Below are 20574 nucleotides of genomic sequence, written 5' to 3' on the forward strand. Positions count from 1 at the left end.
TAAAGTACTTTATCATATTTTTTATGCTCTTTTATTTTCCACTTTGTACGGAAATATTAGTTATTATCATAAATTTTTGTTTCTTGATAAACATAATAACGACAGTAATAGAAGTATCTTTATAATTTTCATTATTACGTATATCAAATAAACCTAAAAATATTGTAATAATGATATTTATAATCGATTCATTTATTTTAATATGGGATTTAAAGAATATAAACAATATTTCTATTTATCATGCTTCAGATAAACAATCGACGAATCTGTCAAATTGACAAGTTTATTTGGCATTAACATGGCTGCCGAGATCAATAGGAAACTGTCATGATACATTTTGTCCATGCTCATTGGTGTTATTAGATTTTCTAATATGTATTGTACGGATATTTTTTTGTGAACATGAATATTTTTTAAATCGTTAGAAAGGTTATTCATATTTTTCTGAAAATGTCATAATCTTGATTTATAATGGTAGGTGAAAGTGTTCTGAATATTTGCCGATCCGTGAAACGAGGGTGATTCATAACAATGTAATACAGCTTTACAAAAACAATATTTTGTTTATGATCGATTAAAGATCGTAGATATTATAGGAGTTCCTAATATTTAGTATGAACGTAGACAATGTACTTATCTTAGAAATATTACTTACAAAAATTTGAGATATAATATTTTTACATGATTGTTGTTTCATACTTGTCTCATAAGAGAGTAACTGTTTCTACAATTTGTGTGAATATTTTTCGCTCTTAGTAGTGAAGACATTAGTATTACTCAAGGAAATCATTGAGTTTCCAATAGATGATATATTAATATGGACATTTTTGAATATATTTGCATATCTGTGATTACATTTGTGTGTGGTATAATATGTACACTTGTGCTGGAATTTTATTTATTCAAAAAATACTTGGAGCAAGCACCTTTGGAAAGTACACCAAGAAAATTAAAACACCATGGCAAGGCTCAGTTACCTAAGGAGTTACTTGACAAAATTCAAGATGAAAAAACAAGTTCCATAAGCATATCACGCCAGGGTATGTGCCAAGGCAATGAAAACTTGGCAATAAATTTAACATTGCAATTTTTATTTAATGAACTTAGAAATGCTGAGAGAGTACGCCTTTGGTTGTATAGAAAGTTAAATAATGAGTTTAAAGAATTATTAACTCAATCTACCACTGGCAAATTGCTAGACAGTGTACAGGTAAAGTGTATACTTAGAAGTATTATTTAATATTTCCACTAAAGTTACATCAATAATAATTTATATATATTTTCAGTTAAGAGACTTGAATCTGGGTTCACAATTTCCCACAATAAAAGGTTTAGAAGTTGCAGATTCAAAAATAGATGCTGATACAGGTTTATTGGAGACATTGGATTTATCTTTAGATCTACATTATTCTGGAAATTTTCAATTATCGATAGATGTTAAAATGCTACTGGGAAAGACTGCATATATGGCTTTACAAGGTAAGAAATTATTTTCTCTAAATATTATTTTCGAATAAATTCTAGTAGAATATAGTTAGCAACATCTTTTTTAGTGAAACGTATCAGTGGCAGAGCTAGGTTGCAGTTTACACGTGTTCCATATACTCACTGGTCCTTAAGTTTTTATTCAGATCCTATACTTGAATTGGAAGTACAATCCCAATTTCAAGGTCGTCAATTACAGCCACAGATCATTTCTTTGATCACAGGACAAATTCGTAGAGCTGTGCGTAGGAAGCATACACTACCTCGCTATAAAATGCGTTACAAACCATTTTTCCGTAGACTAAACGATGAAGCAGTAGATTTATCCGAAGTAAAATATATATTTTTATTTAAAAAGTCATAAAAATATTGAAAAAGAATATATTTAACAAATATTTAAAACTTTTATTTAGGTTGCCAATATACAATTGACACCAGGTTATTTGGAGATATCACTGGTGGAAGTGACTAGATTAAATCTTGGACCTAATATACTTAATGCAGACGATAGATCACAAGTTGAAGTATATTGTACAATAAGCATAGACTCAACACCTTGGGTATATCTGACTCAATATACTGGAGTTCCTTATATGGTGTTGGACTTAATTATTAGTAAAGTTGGTTCTCAGCAACTTGGCGTAGTGTTTAAGCAAGAATTTGTGCCAGAAGTAGGTCATGTATGTGTGTTAGTCGAGACTATAATAGTTGGAAGTCCTGCTGCAATTGCTGAGATGAAAAAAGGGGATATTTTAATAGCAGTAGATGGCAAAAAGGTGTCTAACATGAATCAAGTAGCTAAATTTGTAAAAAGTGCGGTGCAGAGGCGTTTTATCATAAGGGTTGAAAGAAAATATTCTAAAGCAGATTCGGACAAACAAGCTAGCATGAAATTGGATAGTGAAAGGATATCAACAGAAAGAGGAGTTGATAAGAAAACATTAAAAACTGATTTTATATTTAATAAGGGAGATACGCCCAGTACCGAAGACAGCAAGATCAAATTTGAAAGCCAAATAAAATTTTCGGATCTAAAGGATTGTGAAAATGAAATTTCTGATAAATTGGAAATGAGTAGTAAACTGTTTAGAAGGAGAAAAAGCAGCGCACATACCGATGATACTACACAGACACCAGACGCTACCCCCTCCAGAAAGATTTCAACTACTTCGAATCAGTCGATAATATCGAGTAGCTCTCAATTTTACTTTAATGACGATAACTATGTAATAAATATATCAGACTTATACTATACTACTAAAGAAAAAGAATATGCATCTTTAATCACTTTCGAAGAAACTAGGTCTTTTCAAATTGATTCAGAACTCCAGTACTTAAATATAGGAGTATGGGGTCGTGTAAGAGGAGGAGAAATTCAAGCAAAGTTATTAGGATATATTAATGTCCCTATGAAATTAATTCTGGCACAATGTTATACATCCTCCACTGGTCATTATCTTAAATGCTATGCTTTATTACCACCAGATAGTGGTGTGTAGTATTCTTATTAAATATGTATAATTGTTAATATCATATTTATTTGTAACTTATTTTTTACTAATTTTATATACTATTCTGAAAGCTTCTTTGGCGACGGTACATCCAAAACTACAAGGATATTCAGGATTCGACCCAACACTTTGTTATGGTGATATTTTATTATCTTATTTATGGGAGTCTAGTTACCCGAATCGTCATATAACTGGTGATTCAGGGAAAAAGGAAAGTACAGAAGCTGTCAAAACACAACCACCTTTGAGCGAAGAAATTTCTGAGAAAAAGTTGCACGATTTTATTAGAACTCATTTTCATAGAGCAACACACTGCGACTTTTGTACAAAGAAGGTCTATGTTCTCACACTTATTTGCTTCTTTATGTGTACGTTTTAAAGTAAATAATACAATTACATATATCTTCATTATATAGATTTGGCTGAAGGACGCAGTGCAGTGTAGAGATTGTGGTATGGTGTGTCATAAGAAATGTGAAGTTCGTTGTCAAGCATCAGGAACATGCGGAGCCGAAAGTATAACAACAATGGCATTGGAAGCAGACGAAATAGAATCTACTACTGTTATTGGGGAATCAGGTCCAGAGATTTCTCTAACCAGTTGTGAAGATAATGTACAGGTACTCAAGACGTAATAAAAGTATTTATTACACAGAAATGGCATTGTCAACTTGTTGACTTTTAAATTTACACAACATTTTAAAACAGCAATAAATGCTGTAGTTGACAATTCCATAAAATAAATATAAATTCTTATTCGTTTTTTCATTGTGATTTAATATGCCACTTAGTGATTTTAAGACTATTTACAACTTAAAGTTAGATCTCTGAATTGAAATTTATTGAATATGTAATATATATGAATATATAATTTATATTTTTATTAAAAAAAATTGTACATTAATTTTGAAAGATAAAATTTTATTATGCAATTGTCGTTACAGTGGAATTTTACAAAAGAAATATAAAATTACGATCACTATGCATATCTACGCTTTACTAGTTATATTTGACTGTACAGTATGTAATGCTGTAATCAAGGAATTGCAGTTTCTGGGCAATTAATGTGTATTTGAAATATTTAGAGTATTCTTGGTATTTTGTACATAGGGAAACAACTGTTAAGTGTGATTCACCTTATTGTTGGTAATAAAATTGGTCATCTGCATAATAGGGAGGTGAAGGTTTTTTGTAGGTTTGCACCTTGACCTTGCTTCTAATGTTGAGTATTTGTGAATTTTGTAAGTGAATAGATCATTTGTTTTATTATTGTCTAGTAAACCTTACACACAAAATAATCAAGAATGAGATAGAGGGCGCGATTGCGTGATGTATCGTTTCTCCTTTTTCTCTTTGTTTTTTAATAGTTTATCGGTGTTGTCGATTGAATAAGTAAAATTATTAATATTGATATTAAATGAAATTATAATTGAAATTAAATTTGGTATTAAAAATTTGAAATCCGTTGATCGATTAATCAGGGTGCAACTATGATGGCCATGAAGGCTAGTATAGCTAATACTCTATTGGGCCTGAAGAAGGCTGGAAGTACCAGTTGCTTGGCCCCACCGGCTTCCGGTACTGGTCTGGCATCTAGAAGTCTTCCCCCAAGTCCCTGTGCATCCCGCAAGGTAGAATTTAATAACACAAATTTGTTCAGTTGGAACAGAGAAGGATCTCAGATTGATATTCCTTGCATTAAATATCAATAACAATTTTAATTATATCAAATATAATTTTGGGCCTTCTCTGCTCTATTTCTGTTCTTTGTTCTATTTTTTGTACCAGCAATTGTAAGGGGCAGAAAACACGCTTATGACTAACAATAAGATATTGACTGTCATTTTGAAGCTTCAATTATATTTGATTCGCTTGTCGTTCATTGTACGTGCGATGTCTTTGGAACTTTGTACCAGCTTTCTATTTTTTCCTTCCTATCGCAAATAGTCACACTATTCTTTATTGCTCATGGCACTAACTGTTATTTGGAGAGAACAGACACACAGATGCACATCGAGATCGCCATGCTTATTATATAAGATATTGTTGTATTGATACTATATAACTAATACAATCTCTCATAGAGTGATAAACGATGCTTTCTTTACACCTTTACTATCATATACAATCGAGGTAGGTGCATCTATTCTTTAGGGTCAAGATCTAAAAATGATTCTAAAATTGCCGACGAATCTGATCGAATTATTGAAACGTTTAGAATTCATTGGTTGGTGGCTTGGGCATAAGTCCTGATCTCTTGGAGGGTGCTGAACCTAGCGTGGCAGCTCCTCTAGTAGCTGGCGATTTGGACGATGGTCTTATGTCTCGAGCTAAAGATACCGGCAAGTTTCTGTACAAACATTTGGAGCCACTAGAACGCGTTGAAAAAATCAATGTCATGGTAAAAATAATATTGAACCTTTATTAACAAAGCATATATCAATTAATCGTATACTTAATGTTAACATTTAACGTAGATGGGGAAGCTGAAAACTGCGCTCGACGCGGAAACTGCCTCAAGATTGGAATTATCACAAAGCGGAGAAATGGACAGTATTAAATTAATTGCACAAAGCGATTTACGAGTGCAAGCACTTAGTGTCTTACTATTGCATTATTGCGCTGGATTGCAACACGCGCAAGAAGCATTAGACCGATCTCAAAGAAACAGGGAGTCCCAACAGGCTTAGCTTCAATGAGAAAATGCCAACAAAACTATCGATATACATTCCAATTCCGCGTACATTCTATTTCACTTCACTGTCTGTTTAATACAGAAATCGTCGATAGCTCTGATCGATTATAAATATCCGTTCAGGTATCTGTATCATATATATACGTACTTACAATTGTACGTATTATATGGTTGCTTTGAAATTTCTCTATAAATCGTTCAGCGACATTCATGTTAATAGGCCTCTAGATAATACTCGTAAATTTTATCGTGATACCTTCATAGTTTACCAGAGAACACCAAATATTAAGACTTGTATTTACAGATTCTATGTATACTCGTAGAGAACAGAGTACAACGTATACCAGCTGTGTTTACGCATAGAGTATTTTCGGCGGTGTAGGTAAATAGTTGTGTTATAGAATGATTAGGATAACAAAAACGGGAAAATAGTGTCTTGAGTTTAAGCGTAAGGTAGTGAGTAATTAGATATTTAATTACAGTATTCGATAGTTTTGCGGAACAGATATTATTCTCTTTCATATCGATATAACGATTGACCTTCGATTATGAGATTTAAATCATTCAGAATAGATTTTGTTTCTTACTGAATCGTATTTTACTTATCTGTAAGCCGGCTGCAACGAAATACATTAATTGCGACTGATTTAAAAAATATCAACGTTAGTATTATCTACATACGAGTATGAATGAAATACACGATACGGTAGAATTCCATCCATAGATAACACGAATAGATAACATCGAGGTATTGATACATACATATATTTCATGGCTTTAACAAGATATTACGATTTATTGTTAGTATGTAAAATAAATATAAGAAAATCAATATAGATTATTGAACGAGTGTTCAGTGATAATTTGTACTCGTATTATTTAAGACTAATAGCAAGATTAACGAAAACCGTTTCTTGAGTGATTATTCTTTTGAAACACGCTGTTCCAAGCGATGATTTAAGTATCGAAAATGTTTCATTCGTCCAACGAGAAATATATGCGAATAAATGCGAAATCGGGTAGACGTTCGTTTATATCTATCGGTGACGATGATCTTTCCGTTTAAACTACGTGGAAGATCCGAATTCTTGGTAAATATGAAAATACTCGAAAAACGGAGACGCAGTAACTTGCGGGCGCACAAAGAGTCAACGTCAGAGCCAAAGATTTTATAGGGCCAATGTTCGCGGTCAAACAGAGACGTTTTGCGAAGGCTTTCCGCAGATTATAATCACGGGAGGCCAGATTGCATCGTAAAAGCAAGGAAGAAGATAGCTTGTAATATAAAATTTTCAACAATTCGGATGTCATTTTGTTTTTCACTTGATCGTGAATCAACGAACGCTGCCGGTCAACCCTATCGTATTCCCCGTGCGATACTTTTCATTTGCACACGGGCGTACGACTTCCCAAGATTCAGAAAAATTTACTGCGCGAATTATTCGTGGAACATGATGTTTCTTTCTGACACGTGTTGGCAGATCACAGTTGGCGTAAAATCAGAACTCGCCAGTCTTGACCGAATGTAAAATTACGCGTCGTTTTAAAAACGTAAAGTCATCGAATTCACAAAGAGAATGTATGTATGTACGAGCAGATGTTTTACGTTCATTATTACGAATTAAAAGGTCGATCAAGGATCCTTCTTTAAACATGAAATGGGTCCGTTGGAGACTGAAAAACCGTGAACATCTTCCTTGTCGATATATGAAAATGTACCATATATATATATATATATATATATATATAGAGAGAGAGAGAGAGAGAGAGAGAGAGAGAAGAGGAAGAAATCATTTGGGGGAAAGAGAGAAAAAGAGGGTATACACGTGCATGGACCGCGTGCATCGATCTCAGCACGATACAGCGTAGCTTATATCTCGCGCACGTTCATGCGAGAGTCAATACGAATACGACGACTGAAAAGTCATGGGGGATTTTGGCCCGCGAATCTATTCTCGTCCATGAAATGCACGCGCAGTATCCTCTGGCCACGTGCCAAACATACCGAAGAATCGTATAAACATTTTATCCCTGTTGGGCACTGGACTCTGCAATGAATGGAGAGAAAAGATCTGCATGGAAAAGTAAAGACGTGATTGATTTTTCTTAAGTACCTCTCCGCGCTAGTTCACCATTAAATCAGGGATAATCGGAGATTCGAATCTACTATTTTTTTTCTCTTTCCATAGTTTGCTGAGAATATTCGATACGATTGGTAACGGATGAGTCATAAAGATTTTCTTTTCCAGAATACCGCGTGATCGAACGAACGAGAGATTCTTTCGGGAGAAAGGCGTAGAAATACGTTGTTTAATGCGGTGAAACGAATACGCTTTTCGATCTCGCGACGTCAGCCAAAACACGCGCATTCGATGTTTTCTTTTGTCTGAAAAGATGCCCTGGCAGTATCACTTATTCCAGATGCTCCTTCTAGCTGTTTATTATCACGATGAAACGACGACGCACGTGTCTGTATGCAGTCTTTTTTATAAACCGTCACTTAACGGAAGATTAATTGTATTTTATATTTTCGAATATTTCTCGATGAAATGTTCGATATTCTTTCCCATGGATCGTCAACTCTTGTCCAAGATAACGAAGATATATTTAGCAAGTTTGTCGATCGATTTACTTTTTATAGTCTGTTCCAAAGAAATACGTCGAGAAATTTTCCGAATGGTAACGCGTGTTCGTTTCCATTGTCGTACGAAACGGATACGTGCCATTTTTATATCGCGTTGTTTGCGAAGAGATACATACGAAGAAAAGTGAAACAGAATGGTTACTGGAAAAGTTCGCCACCGATGAACGGATGGGCAATAATGAACGTTCGCAATGGCGCAGTAGGCATCGTGCCGAACGGATGGTTCGTCGTATTTTCGACCTTGGATTTAGACGATGTTTCAAGCGAATATTTTACGAACAGGAATGGAAAGGTGAACGGAAAGAGCGGAACAAAGCTTTCGTCACGAAAAAAGGAGCGGAAGCGTATGAAAGTCGTGTGCGTTGAACATTTTTCATTTTGAACCTTGTTCGCTTCCTCATCCTTACCGCGTGAGCTACGCCGCTAATTGCACATTTATGTAACGACGCGATTCGATATACATATATATATATATATATATGAATGTATATTGAATGTTTTTCATATATATATATGAAAATAAAAAGAATAAAAAAATATTTGAACAACGACAATCGAGGAATCGTCTGTACACGCGGTTGTATAATAATTTCTTAATCCGCTGTATAATTTCTTTCAGCTAATCTATCATCGAACGTTTCCCCTTTACGCTTCGTACGCATCTGAGAAATTTCGTTCGCTTTTACAGTATTGCGTAAGAGTTCTGGACGTATGGATAAATATGAAACGAAAAATTGGCTTGCCACGGATGTTACGATCTTTATAACATGTCATGAATTATAGATGAAAGAAACGTGGAATTAATTAAAATGGCAAGTCGAAAGAGGAACAGAATTTGGAAGCTCGTAACGAAATGTTGGTAGGAAGTTGGCCGGCGTCATTCGCAGAGTCACGTAAACGTACAGACGCTTTCCAAACTTACACGCACGATATCTAGGTTTCTTCCGAGTGCAGGCACGATCAAAAGAACCTCAATCTCGATAGAACGTGCAATTAGATGAGTCATCCCGTTCCGCGAGAACTTTTGCATCGAGTATTACGCTTCTCCCTGCGACGATCCCTTCCTGTTTCCGTCAATCTTATGTTCAGACTTCCTTCGTCTATGTCACAAAGGCCTTCGAATAGTCGTATTTACGCGCCTATTTCTGTACGAAGAAACTTCAATGCCGTGTTTAACGTAGTTCGACTCTTAAGAAGCGTAACGCGGAAAAGCTACACGCGAACGGTCCACGAAAATTCATCCTGTTCTTTCTTCGTTGAAAGGACAATGACAATGCGAACCCTGAAACGAGACGTGTTCTGATAGCTGGGACCTTGACTGCACGTTCGTGAAAATTCTAACTCCAATTTCGACAGGTTGCAGGCCGAGTGCACCTGGCTGTGCATATGCGTTGTGGCACCTACAGTTGTTTTCAAACAAAGAGAGGGAGTTGAAACAAAGTAGTCAGCTGATTCGAGATGCATCTTTGGTGGGAGACTCTGCTACGAAGGCTTAAATAGCACCGCGTGGAGTTCTGCACTTCAGTGCCAGCCAGCGTCACCTGAAACACTCTCGTTTCGATATCTTTCCCCTTACTTTCTGAGAGTTCTTCAAGTGCGGGGAAAAACAGAAAATCGCAGGAATTTCGCAGCTTCGTGAAAGATCGAGGACACAACGATCTCGTCTCAGACGCGATCGGTTCATCGATGTTCTCAGAAGCCAACGCTTCTCCGTTGTTTTCTCGATAAACATACTACCGACAACATTTGCGACGATAACGCTAGAAGTTCGCATTAGACGCGATAGTTTCAGGCAACAAGTATCTCGTCGGAAAAGTGCGTTTCAAGCGTTCTTTGTGTACGATCAAAAGGTTGCGTCCCGAAACATGATTGTTTTTTAATGCGCGAGGAAGAAGTGGAGAGAATCAAGGGTGCTATTGATACTTCGAGAAAGAAACCATAAAAGCGTGTACTTGATCACTGTGCAACGAGTTCGACAGTGATTAGACAACTTTGAAGAGATTCAGTGATCGTTCGATTCCGAATAAATAGAATTTCTAGACGAGTTCCTTTCTTTCGTTTAAAACTCTACAAAGATTTTTCCACGTCCGTCGTACATAATCAAACGTAGAAGAGATGAGACCACCCGCGTACAATGGTGACGATGTGCAACAGATTTCTCAGGAGCAAGGAGAGAGGAACGTGGCTATGGCTGTTTGCGTCCAGTTGGCGGGCCGGGCGATAATTAGGGTAGTTTCCCGGTGCGAAGAGGCGCAGGACAATTGTAATCTAGGTGGGTCAAATCTATCATTGTATGATTTCCTATCTTTGATGACGTTCTAATCTGTTTCGCCTCCTAACATCGACAAAGTTTCGACTTGCTCGTTGGATTTTCGAATGTAAAACAATAAATCCGCAGAAAAAGTTGATCTTTGAACCTTTTCTGATAGAAAAATAAAAATAACTCTTTTAAGAGAAAAACGCATAGTTTTTTTTTTTAGAAAAAAATGAAAAACTATTAATAAAAGAGCAGACAGAAAGTAGTATTTTTCTTTATTAGCGTTGACTCGAGAAACTACCTCGCTAACGTAGAATTGGTTAGCGAAACGTAATTGTTTACTTCGCGTTTGATACTTTCTACGCTACGATATCTTTCCGCCTTTGAGGTATTACACTTTCGCTCGGCTGAGAATTTCATTTGGGGAAAGAAAACGTGCTGGAACATTCGTCGAGTAATATTCGCGTTTCCATGATTCTCTAAAAATTAGATCAAGATGTTCTTCTCGATTTATACTTACTGTACGATCGATGAATAAAAACGCTATGATTGTCTCACGAAACAGAGAACAATTCGCATAATGGACTGCGCACTTTTCGTCATGTATATGATAATAAAAGCTCAGATAAGATATCGGATAATGCTAAAATTGTATATGTTTTTTCAGAAAAGTATACTCAGACTAATTCCTTATCACCTCCACGCTCACGTTTGTTCAAATCCGGTCTAGTGGATTATTTCTTAATCGATTTCACTGAAAATTTTTGCTTGTACATGTACTTGCAGTTAAGCACGAACTGTATATCGCAGATCGGATAAATCGTAAATCTTATGCAGGTTGTTTAAGTTCGCTAGCTGTTTGTAACGCATGGCCCGATCTCCTACTGGTATAATCGACTCGCAACAGTACATTTGCCGGTAATGTAATTTGCTCGACTCCCTATTGCACTCAAACATCGCAAATAATCTTCTTAACGTGTGCAAAATTGTGAAAGCAACTTGATGTTCGCTTATAACACGAACTAAATTGTTTACATGATAAATATGGAATCGAAAAGAAATTGCTCCATCGCAAAATAAGTTTGATCGTTTTGCCTCCGCAGGAGGCATTATCAATAAATTGCGAACGATCGAATAATAAATTAATAGACGTCGTGTCGTATCGAGCGACCTTAGAACTCGCTCGGTTAGAGTTTAGAGGACTAATATAGTTGGCAACTCGATACGCGTTTCTAGCCGGCCTTGATTCGTTGTTTCGACTGACCCGTAACCGTAACGAGCTCGATTTTCAAACTACCGTGACAAACTAGGTTCACCAGTACGCTAATGTCTTCCGCGTCGATACTTACTTTTCAAACCACCGTATAGATCATGCGACTCGCTTCCTGATTCAACCTGGAAGTAAGAACGAGTCTCAGTCCTCGCCTTATCTGCCTATCCGGATAGATTTGAGACCTTCCTCAATGTCGCCTCATCCAAGTTTGTCTTGAATCGATCTGTATCGGGTGTTACCTTATCTCTTCGTTGTTTCTTTGTTTGTTAATTATTTTAGGCGCACTCTTATAATGCCTTAATTACGTTCTTTTTCTCTTAGCTCTATCGTGATTAAGAACATTACTGTCAAGCCGTCAAAAGTAAATACGAGATTTCTAATCGGTAACTGGCGAAAGTCTTGAAGCGGAGAAAATGAGAGCGAGAGGTACTTGGCAGCCACGTTCAAGGAGTCACTCTACGTCCGAATGCGCATTTCTGTAACAACACTTGTAGCGATGCTTGAGAAAAATTGTTTTGTCAAGAAGCATCGGAGCAACAACCAGAAGTGATATAATTGGTTATAGTCAGCACTGAATTGTGTTATCAAGAATTTCTTTGTCATTTTAGAGTTCGTTCTAATTCTATTTCTTTAAGTTCGGCATAAGATAATTAAAAGTATCTTTCTATTCTACTATATGTAAATGTCTTTCATCTTTACCGACATAGTATTACTACTCGAAAATGCAAAAGAGATGTTATAACGTTAGCTCGTTAGGTGATAGGGATATCTAATGTTAGTATGATGCATTAGGCAAGCATACGTAACAGGTGGTCGTGTTCTTTCCTGCGGTAGCGGCTCGTGCATCAATTCGAATAAAAGTGAAATGCTCGCTCCGGCTTCTAGCATAGATAATTGGTTGGATAAACATTGCGTTACACAACTCTTATATCCGGTCTTTGTTCCTTAAGCTATCCAACCATCGATCCGAACACGTTGCAAATTTTGTCTTTATGAACGAAGCTTAAAATAATACGATTATATCGTGTACCGTATAACTGCAGTACTAATACAAACATTTTTATGACGTCCGAGCCGTTATGTTTCCTTTGCAATTTTTTCATTTTTTTACAATACTTTGTATTGTATTTTAACTATATTAATAAAAAATTTTAAGTTTGTAAACACTTTAACATTGGCTATTGATATTATTGTACGATATATGGATGCGTCAACTTGTGAGTCAACAGTCGGCCAACAGGAAGATCTATTGTACGTTTTGGAGGCATTTGTGCATACGAAAGGTCAATCTCGGAATAGTGAACCGCTACGAGGCCCTGGCAAAGTAAATGCTCGCGCTTTGCATGTCGCACGAGAGTCGTTTCTTCTTCCTGATCTTTTTACATGTATCCGCGACAAAGTGTTAATGAACTACTAAGCTGTTACGTCATCATGTTATTTTCATTGTTGTCCCATTATTTTTTAATACATTCATTATTTGAATGTGCAATTTCTGCTCATTGTCTTCTTTCAATAAAGCTAGAATTTCATCTTTCAAATTTTTTATCATATGGATCCGACTATAAAAAAATCGGGCTTACCGATGCATGCAAACTTAGTTAACTTGTAGCGTTATTTGTCCAAAGTATAAAACTTGTGCTTGAATAAGTGTGAGTCAGCTTGCAGTTTTATCACTCGACCTGAACGCTGTTCCGTAAAAAATATTTACATTAGTGAGCGTATTATGAATATTTAATAAATGCGTATGATTGAAATAGACTTATTTCATAAGAAATCGAAGAATTATTAATTTTTATATGAACAGCATTATTTTTTCATATGTAAAACATGGACGATACTGTATATTTTCATAGCCATGAGATAAAATACGAGTGTATACACCTTGTGCGCTATATGAATACAGGTACGCGAGGCGCCACCATGTATGGAAACGTAACCTTAAATGGTAGCTTGCCACCAAAGCCATTTACTACTTTATAGCAAAAAGTCATCGCCACTGTCAATACAAACAGTAAAACATAGTCAGGTAGTTGACTCAGTTAACAGCGTTGAAAATCTTTTCGTTTGAAATATAATAAAAGACGAAATTGTTGTGTTTGAAAGTTTGAAACAGATAATGATGTTAAAAAATAAGTACGAAAGAAATATAGTTTCGTTGTAGCGAAGTTTTCAAATGTTCGATACTGTACCTATAAATCAATTCATGAAGTAATGTATAATATTTTATCTCGTACGATGTTAAGTATCGTGAACTATAAATATATTGCCTCGGTAACAAAATTAATCGGTTTAAGTCGTACATAAGCATTTGCAATAATATAAATCATAAAAATATTACTTGACGCGAAACAGAAAAAGGCATAACAAAATCAGAACTAAACGCGCAAGCGCCCGAAAAATGGCGACAAGATTTTCTAGCGCAATATCAAACAAGCGAGTGTCCCGCATCTATTTTCACATCGCTAAAACGCTTCTAAAATTTGTTTTTGTCTTATTAAAATTTAAATTAGATAACAATAAATTTAAATTTCAATCATTAAGAAAATATGATACTACGAATATCAGAATGTATCAGACATTTTACATTATCGTCATTGATTTCCACGTCACAATATCACAGCACGAATTTCCGGAAAGTAAAATGAATGCCAAGGTCATCAAACGCGTGCTATTTATTTCTGAAATTCGTCGAAAATAAATGTTTCATATAAAGGTGGCGAGACGTCTAACTTGAGTCAGTTTGCCTCAGCAAGATGGCGAACGCCGTCACGAGAGTAGTGTTGCGCTGCGAGGATGCACAAGAAACTAACAATCTTGGTAAATTGTACTTTGTAAAATATTTAAAAAATCGTTTTCATAGACTGTCAAAATCACGATTCTCGTAAACATTTAAGACTAGTCTGTTTAAATTAATTGTCATTGTAGATACTTTAATTTAGTTCATGACCTAGTTTTCGCTGCTACAGGTGCATCGCGGGTTTTATAAAAAATTTTATGTGTTTATTCAAGCTTTTCACGTTTTCAATATAATTTCTATGTGTTTAAGCAGATTAGATTCGGTCTGTAACTTCGAAAGTAAGAAACAATAATTGAAAAGTGTGCAAACTGCTATTGTTATCGTCGTGGAATATTGATACACTGACCTAGTTCGACAGCTGATCTGTCAAGAACACAATACGGCCGGGCGCAATATCTTCGTGCTCCAGTTGTGAAAATTGAACACATCACTATCTTTTATGACATGTAGTTCAAATATATATGTACAATACATAGAATATATATGTTTAATATAGCATTAATAATGTCTTGTTTATATAACTGTTGATATGTTTAATTTGATCAGATATAGATTTCGGAAAATATTTTTTTTTATGTCTGAAACAAAGTAATTACGTAACACTTTTTAATGTTACCATTTTATATTTTTCAGATCTGTCAGAATGCCAACTAATGCAGGTACCTGATGCAGTTTATCATTTAATGAGACACACAGAGTTAAAAAGATGTAATCTGTCAGGGAATGTGATAACAAAAATTCCACCAAAATTTGCAGTCAAGTTCTCTCTGATTACTGGTAAGTTGATTAATACTTGTTTTTAATTAAGTATTCGTACTGTTAATTTCTTTTTTGTCTCTGTTATTATCTTGTTTTCGATAATTAAAGAAAATTTTATCTCTTTTTTTCTATTTAAGCTGAAAGGTATCACTGTAATACAAATTCAAACACGTAATCGTTTCTAGAACTGAACCTGAGTCATAATCAAATGAGTAAGCTACCAGAAGAACTTGCTGAATTGCAAGCTTTAGAAAGGTTGGATATATCGCATAATACATTCATTGCTTTGCCACCCGTTACATGTCGGATACCGCAACTCAAGCGGCTTCTTGCTAACAACAATTCAATCATTGGTAAGCATTATTTACTTTGTTACATAAAGGATATTCAAATGATTCAGTTATCGATATTATTGGTAATTTTGATAATTTTATTTCTCTAGACATAGACGTTGAAAGACTCAGGCACGCTCCCGCGTTGGAATTTATTGATCTTCAAGCCAATCCATTAACGGCCAGGATGCACGATCTTCTAAGTACTTTAACTCGAATTAAGATTGAACTGACCCCCCGACAAGTCGAAGAATGGGAGGACCTCACTATTTGAAGTGAATCTATAGTTCAAAGAAAACAATAATATCTGCCAAAGCAGCTGATCGTCGAATAATCGTTCTACATGGACGTAGTTTGCTTCCATTACTATTGACTGAGATTGTTCAAAAGTTCGCAGATTGTTACGCGAATTCCGAACAAAAGCAAGTATTTTGTACAGTGACAAAAAAAGCACATGACTGATCGATAACAGGTGTGATGATATGCGGCAAGAATCATCAGGAAATGGAACTCTCTCCAGTTGATGTTTCTTATAATCTGTACTTAAGGATAGACTTGCCGCGTACCTGGAACTTTCTTCATTGATCTCGTGGATAGCGATTGATTGTCACTTCTTTTACTCTCGTTTTGTACCGTGTGGATTTTTTTAGATATTATTATGCTGCTCGCTCATTTGGCCCGCGGAATGCTGTGATCCATGTATGTGTAACATCGCGAGCTGCCGATTCAATTTACTACCATATTTTTACTAACTCCAAATAAGTATCCTGTACATTTAAGATATGTTTTATTATTTTTTATGCGTGGACTTGACACACTACGACATATTATGTAATAAATCGAACGACTGCCAATATATAGGCGATCTATTACTGACATTTTCGCCATAAATCGATCAATACTTTTGATTTTATAAAACATTGAAAAGAAAAAGAAGAGAATGAGAAGTATAAATCCAATGTACCGATTAGAATATACAAAAATTCATTATTTTCTTTTGTTTAGATACGTGTCTTATGGACTGGTAAGAATTTACAGGAACAATTGTATTTAATTTATATAAACGATATGTACATTAAACTGTATTATGTATTAATTGTAATGTAGCTCTGTGTATATGCACAACAGGTATCAGAATGTATTGCTCTGTATTTCTGATCTAGTCAATTGTCCGCGAAATGTTACAATATACTTTAAGAAACACAGTTCTCCTTTATTTTTCCTTCTAACTCACTTCCTTTCTAATGGTGAAAAGGATGCTAAGGAGTAATAGATGGATACGTTGGATTTGCACACTAGTGTCTCAAACCACGTTATATTGGTTTAGTAGCTATATTTTTTCAATATTAATAATAATAATAATAATAATAATAATAATAATAATAATAATAATAATTAAACGTATAATGAGTCACGGAGTTAATTATCTACAATACTTGTTCATGAATATAAAATCACAAAATATACATAGAATGGACGCGCAATTGAATGTTAAGAATTAAGGTAGACATACGGATCTCGTTCTTTTTTCTATCGTTATCTAATGATTTTCTCATTACACTTTCATCAAGTGATACAGCCTATCAAGGATCGATATTCAAGCGAAAAGTATTGCGACTGACTTTTCATTGAAACCGATAACCGCACGCGAAAATACTGTTGACTTTCGCAAAAATCTTACAGCTCGCATTCTGACAACTAATGATAAATTTAAAAAATATCGCGCGAAGACACGTACTGCGTGCTTATTCTTGGTTGCTCAGAAAATGCAGTGAAACCTATAATCGTATGTCAGGGGATAAAGAAATTACAGCGAATGAATAGGCAGCAGCAATTGCGGCTCAAGAAAGAGCTATTGATCTTTGTTTAATTTCGTGTACTTGCGTACCTTATATACCGAAGCTATACTTTAATGAGTGATTATAGTTTATATATCTATATGTATATATATACATATTTATTTATTTATTTATATTTATATATATACATATACATATACATATTTTTAATACGCGAGCATATATACGACTACACGATTTCGATACATCGCAATCGAATCTAGGACGAATCTAGGCTTTGTAACTGCGAAGCTAAGAATTCCTTCCAGCATCGAAATAGAGGCATTTTTTCAAACAAAAATGTTAACACCACCATTTCGTACTTATATCCGCAATAGAACCAAATGTATCGCTTCGCAGGATACACATCGAATCTGGCACTCACACACGTACCATTCATTTCGTTCTTCCTCCCATATCCCTTGCAATATGTACAGAAATATATTCTAACTAAATTCACATCCAGGCAATATCATAAACAAAACTTAACCGACCAATCTTCGGAATCTACTTGCTGTACAGAGCACCACCTAATCACCTTCCTGTTGCATTAAAAAGAAAAAAAAAGAAAAGGAAAAATAAACGTCAATTAATAAACTTACTAAAGAACAATAGAAGTTAAAAGATAATTCAAAAATAATTGTAAAGAAGCGACATCACATTTCTATCATCGGCTAAAGCAAGAAACAGACATATATATATATGTGCTTTTATGTGCATATATATATATATATATATATATATATATATATATATATATATATATGCCATAAAACAAATAATGCATCTTCCCCATTTTTGTAATATATATAAGATTTAAATAAGAATTAAATTTAAAAGCACTGTAGTATTTATCAGTTTCTTGAACTTCGGCAGAGATAGTGTGAATTCGTCTGTGAGTTGCCTACTTTACAACCGAGTTAATAAAAAAAAGCACATAAAAACTCGTGCAATTACAACGACCGTAATTTTTATCCGTGATGTGTAGGCGGAGCACATGTTATATATATATATATGTGTGTGTGTGTGTATGTATGTGTATTATACGGCAGGTATTTACTTTCCATTAATGAAGTTGCAAATTATTTACTTGTGTATATCTAAATTACAGAGACACGTTTCCAGAATCATCCAAGTGATCAGGGTGCTTTTATCATTTTTCTTCAAAAAAATGTATCGTACTTCGCAAATATTGAACGTGTACAATGAAACGTCCTTAAAACGGTTGGGCATAACATCATTCTAAGTAATTGTACGATCTTAACTATACTATTTAGTACTAAGTGAGTTCAACTTGTCGATCACTTTTGTATAAAAGAAGCTAGATCTTAAAAGTGAAATTTAATTTCTCTTTGTTCTCTCTTGTTCGATAAACTGATGGAAGCTAGAGGGAAATGTGTTGGGCATAATTGACTGAACCTTCGACAACCAAAGTCATAAGATTCTTCCAAAAATCAGAACATTGGCACATAATAATTTTTATTTATACGACATAACCGACATTTAGGCCCATGATTTGACCAGAGTATATGCTGAAGCCTTGTGCCATTCAACCAACACAAAACCCTTAACAACACTCTCATTGCTATTTTTAATCGTTCAATGTACCATATTGAACTCATAGTATGAATAACCTTGAAACTTCCTCATTTCACAATTGTTTAACGTTCTAAAAGAAGTGGCTAAGTGTTATAGAGATGACACTCTATGTAAGATGTAGGTACAAAGCCCTCGATTGGTTGTGAAATGCGACGCACACGCGTCCATCCATCCCCTTGATCTAATTCAATCATGTATAATTCTTCTCCATCGTACATCGGTATTGAACCTTCGCTAGTCGCTAAAAATATAATTTTCAATTTATATACATATTTTTTGGATTATTAACAGAAATAAATTAAGAATACTTCGGTAAAGTTGTTGGATGCATCATGTACGTACCATCGAAAGGATAAAGAGCCCTACACGTTCCCAATGGCGGTTGAGCATCAATTTCATCAACGTAATATTCTTCTCCGCCACTACCAGGAAGGGATGTCCTCGATTCTCCAAGACCAGATTCCGGGCTATTCGTGGAACTGTGCATCAGTACCGTAAAGCGAAAAGCGTGTCTAATTGGTCTAGTTAAAAATTCTAATCTGTATTTATACCGATTCAAAAACTCATTATTATCACAACGACTCGACTTAACAAAAAGGAAGTCTTTCACGGTAGATCCTAAATTAATTTCTTAATATGACCCGATATAGAATTGATAGAATTCGAAATGAGAATTAGTTAATTAAAACTTACCCGTGCGTCGGCTGCGGCGTACCCGGAGCACTTTTCTTGTGTATTGGTTGATTAGCGTTCGCATTGCTTACACTTGAATCAGACGCCGATCTTGACAGACTTTCCTCTCCTCCTGAATGACTGGATCTTCTTGAACTTAACGGCCTTGTTGCGGAACCATTACTAGTCGGTTTTCGTGGTGCTTGACTCGGACTAGAAATTTTAGATTATACAACTTACACTATGAACTAAGTAGATCGTGAAAAGAGTCTATGAAATTCTGCAAGGTCACCTGGATAAACTGACACCGGCGCGCATTGCTTCTTCGAAATAACCTTGGAACTTTGCCAATTCTGCACCGAGTTTATCTAGTTTGTTACTCGATTGATTCAATTGTCCTTCTATGCTCATCGGATCACCTAATGCAGGATTTTGTTCGTATACGCCTTTCATCTTCATCAAACCATCCCTAGCTGCGGTTTCTTGCTGAATTTTTGCTTGTATTTCATCCAGCCTTTGTTGTAATCTCTTCTTGCGTTGATTCGGAGGTAGATCGCTGCAGTCCTCCTTTGCACCGTCGCCGTATCCAGGCACATTATTCTGGAATATTTCAATTTAAGTATCCAAGTTTCAAAGGCGAATGTTAGCAAAATATTTAATGAATTACGATGGAAAACAAAAGAGAAGAAAGCACGCGATTATCATATATTTG

General features: G+C 35.2%; 3 protein-coding genes across 12 annotated transcripts in view; 2 read left to right on the forward strand and 1 right to left on the reverse strand.

The window, feature by feature from the left end:
* The first annotated feature begins 112 nt into the window (after positions 1-112).
* On the forward strand, positions 113-8809 carry Pdzd8 (PDZ domain containing 8). Of its 4 annotated transcripts, none has more exons than XM_069114012.1 (9): positions 113-1210; positions 1287-1479; positions 1554-1816; positions 1899-2976; positions 3068-3330; positions 3413-3616; positions 4478-4627; positions 5081-5129; positions 5215-5388. In XM_069114012.1, the coding sequence occupies exons 1-9, from the start codon at positions 818-820 to the stop codon at positions 5247-5249; spliced, it is 2628 nt and encodes an 875-aa protein (XP_068970113.1). In that variant the 5' UTR covers positions 113-817; the 3' UTR covers positions 5250-5388. The 4 variants fall into 4 exon arrangements, with proteins under 4 accessions (XP_068970113.1, XP_068970112.1, XP_068970114.1 ...); XM_069114014.1 differs by lacking the exon at positions 5081-5129 and adding an exon at positions 5474-8809 and having other exon boundaries at positions 812-1210; positions 5215-5397; XM_069114011.1 differs by lacking the exons at positions 4478-4627; positions 5081-5129 and adding an exon at positions 5474-8808 and having other exon boundaries at positions 117-1210; positions 5215-5397.
* A 1020-nt stretch (positions 8810-9829) lies between these two features.
* On the forward strand, positions 9830-16958 carry Sclp (leucine rich repeat containing protein 20 sclp). Of its 2 annotated transcripts, none has more exons than XM_069114017.1 (4): positions 9830-10607; positions 15296-15439; positions 15607-15774; positions 15864-16958. In XM_069114017.1, the coding sequence occupies exons 1-4, from the start codon at positions 10451-10453 to the stop codon at positions 16025-16027; spliced, it is 633 nt and encodes a 210-aa protein (XP_068970118.1). In that variant the 5' UTR covers positions 9830-10450; the 3' UTR covers positions 16028-16958. The 2 variants fall into 2 exon arrangements, with proteins under 2 accessions (XP_068970118.1, XP_068970119.1); XM_069114018.1 differs by lacking the exon at positions 9830-10607 and adding an exon at positions 14326-14682.
* A 1520-nt stretch (positions 16959-18478) lies between these two features.
* Cip4 (formin-binding protein 1-like Cip4) overlaps positions 18479-20574 on the reverse strand; it is a 29928-nt gene continuing 27832 nt past the window's right edge. For 4 of the 6 annotated variants that reach the window (XM_069112730.1, XM_069112725.1, XM_069112727.1 and 1 more), the window contains 4 exons: positions 20155-20462; positions 19884-20075; positions 19533-19669; positions 18479-19431 (listed from right to left, as the gene is read on the reverse strand). In XM_069112730.1, coding sequence (XP_068968831.1) covers positions 19274-19431; positions 19533-19669; positions 19884-20075; positions 20155-20462 — 795 coding nt within the window. In that variant the 3' untranslated portion in view covers positions 18479-19273. The remainder of the gene's footprint in view (positions 19432-19532; positions 19670-19883; positions 20076-20154; positions 20463-20574) is intronic. The other 2 variants (XM_069112728.1, XM_069112726.1) reach the window with 2 other exon arrangements.

The sequence above is a fragment of the Bombus flavifrons genome, chromosome 5 (assembly GCF_040668555.2).
Source record: "Bombus flavifrons isolate JBK064 chromosome 5, iyBomFlav1_principal, whole genome shotgun sequence".
Classification (NCBI taxonomy): Eukaryota; Metazoa; Arthropoda; class Insecta; order Hymenoptera; family Apidae; genus Bombus; species Bombus flavifrons.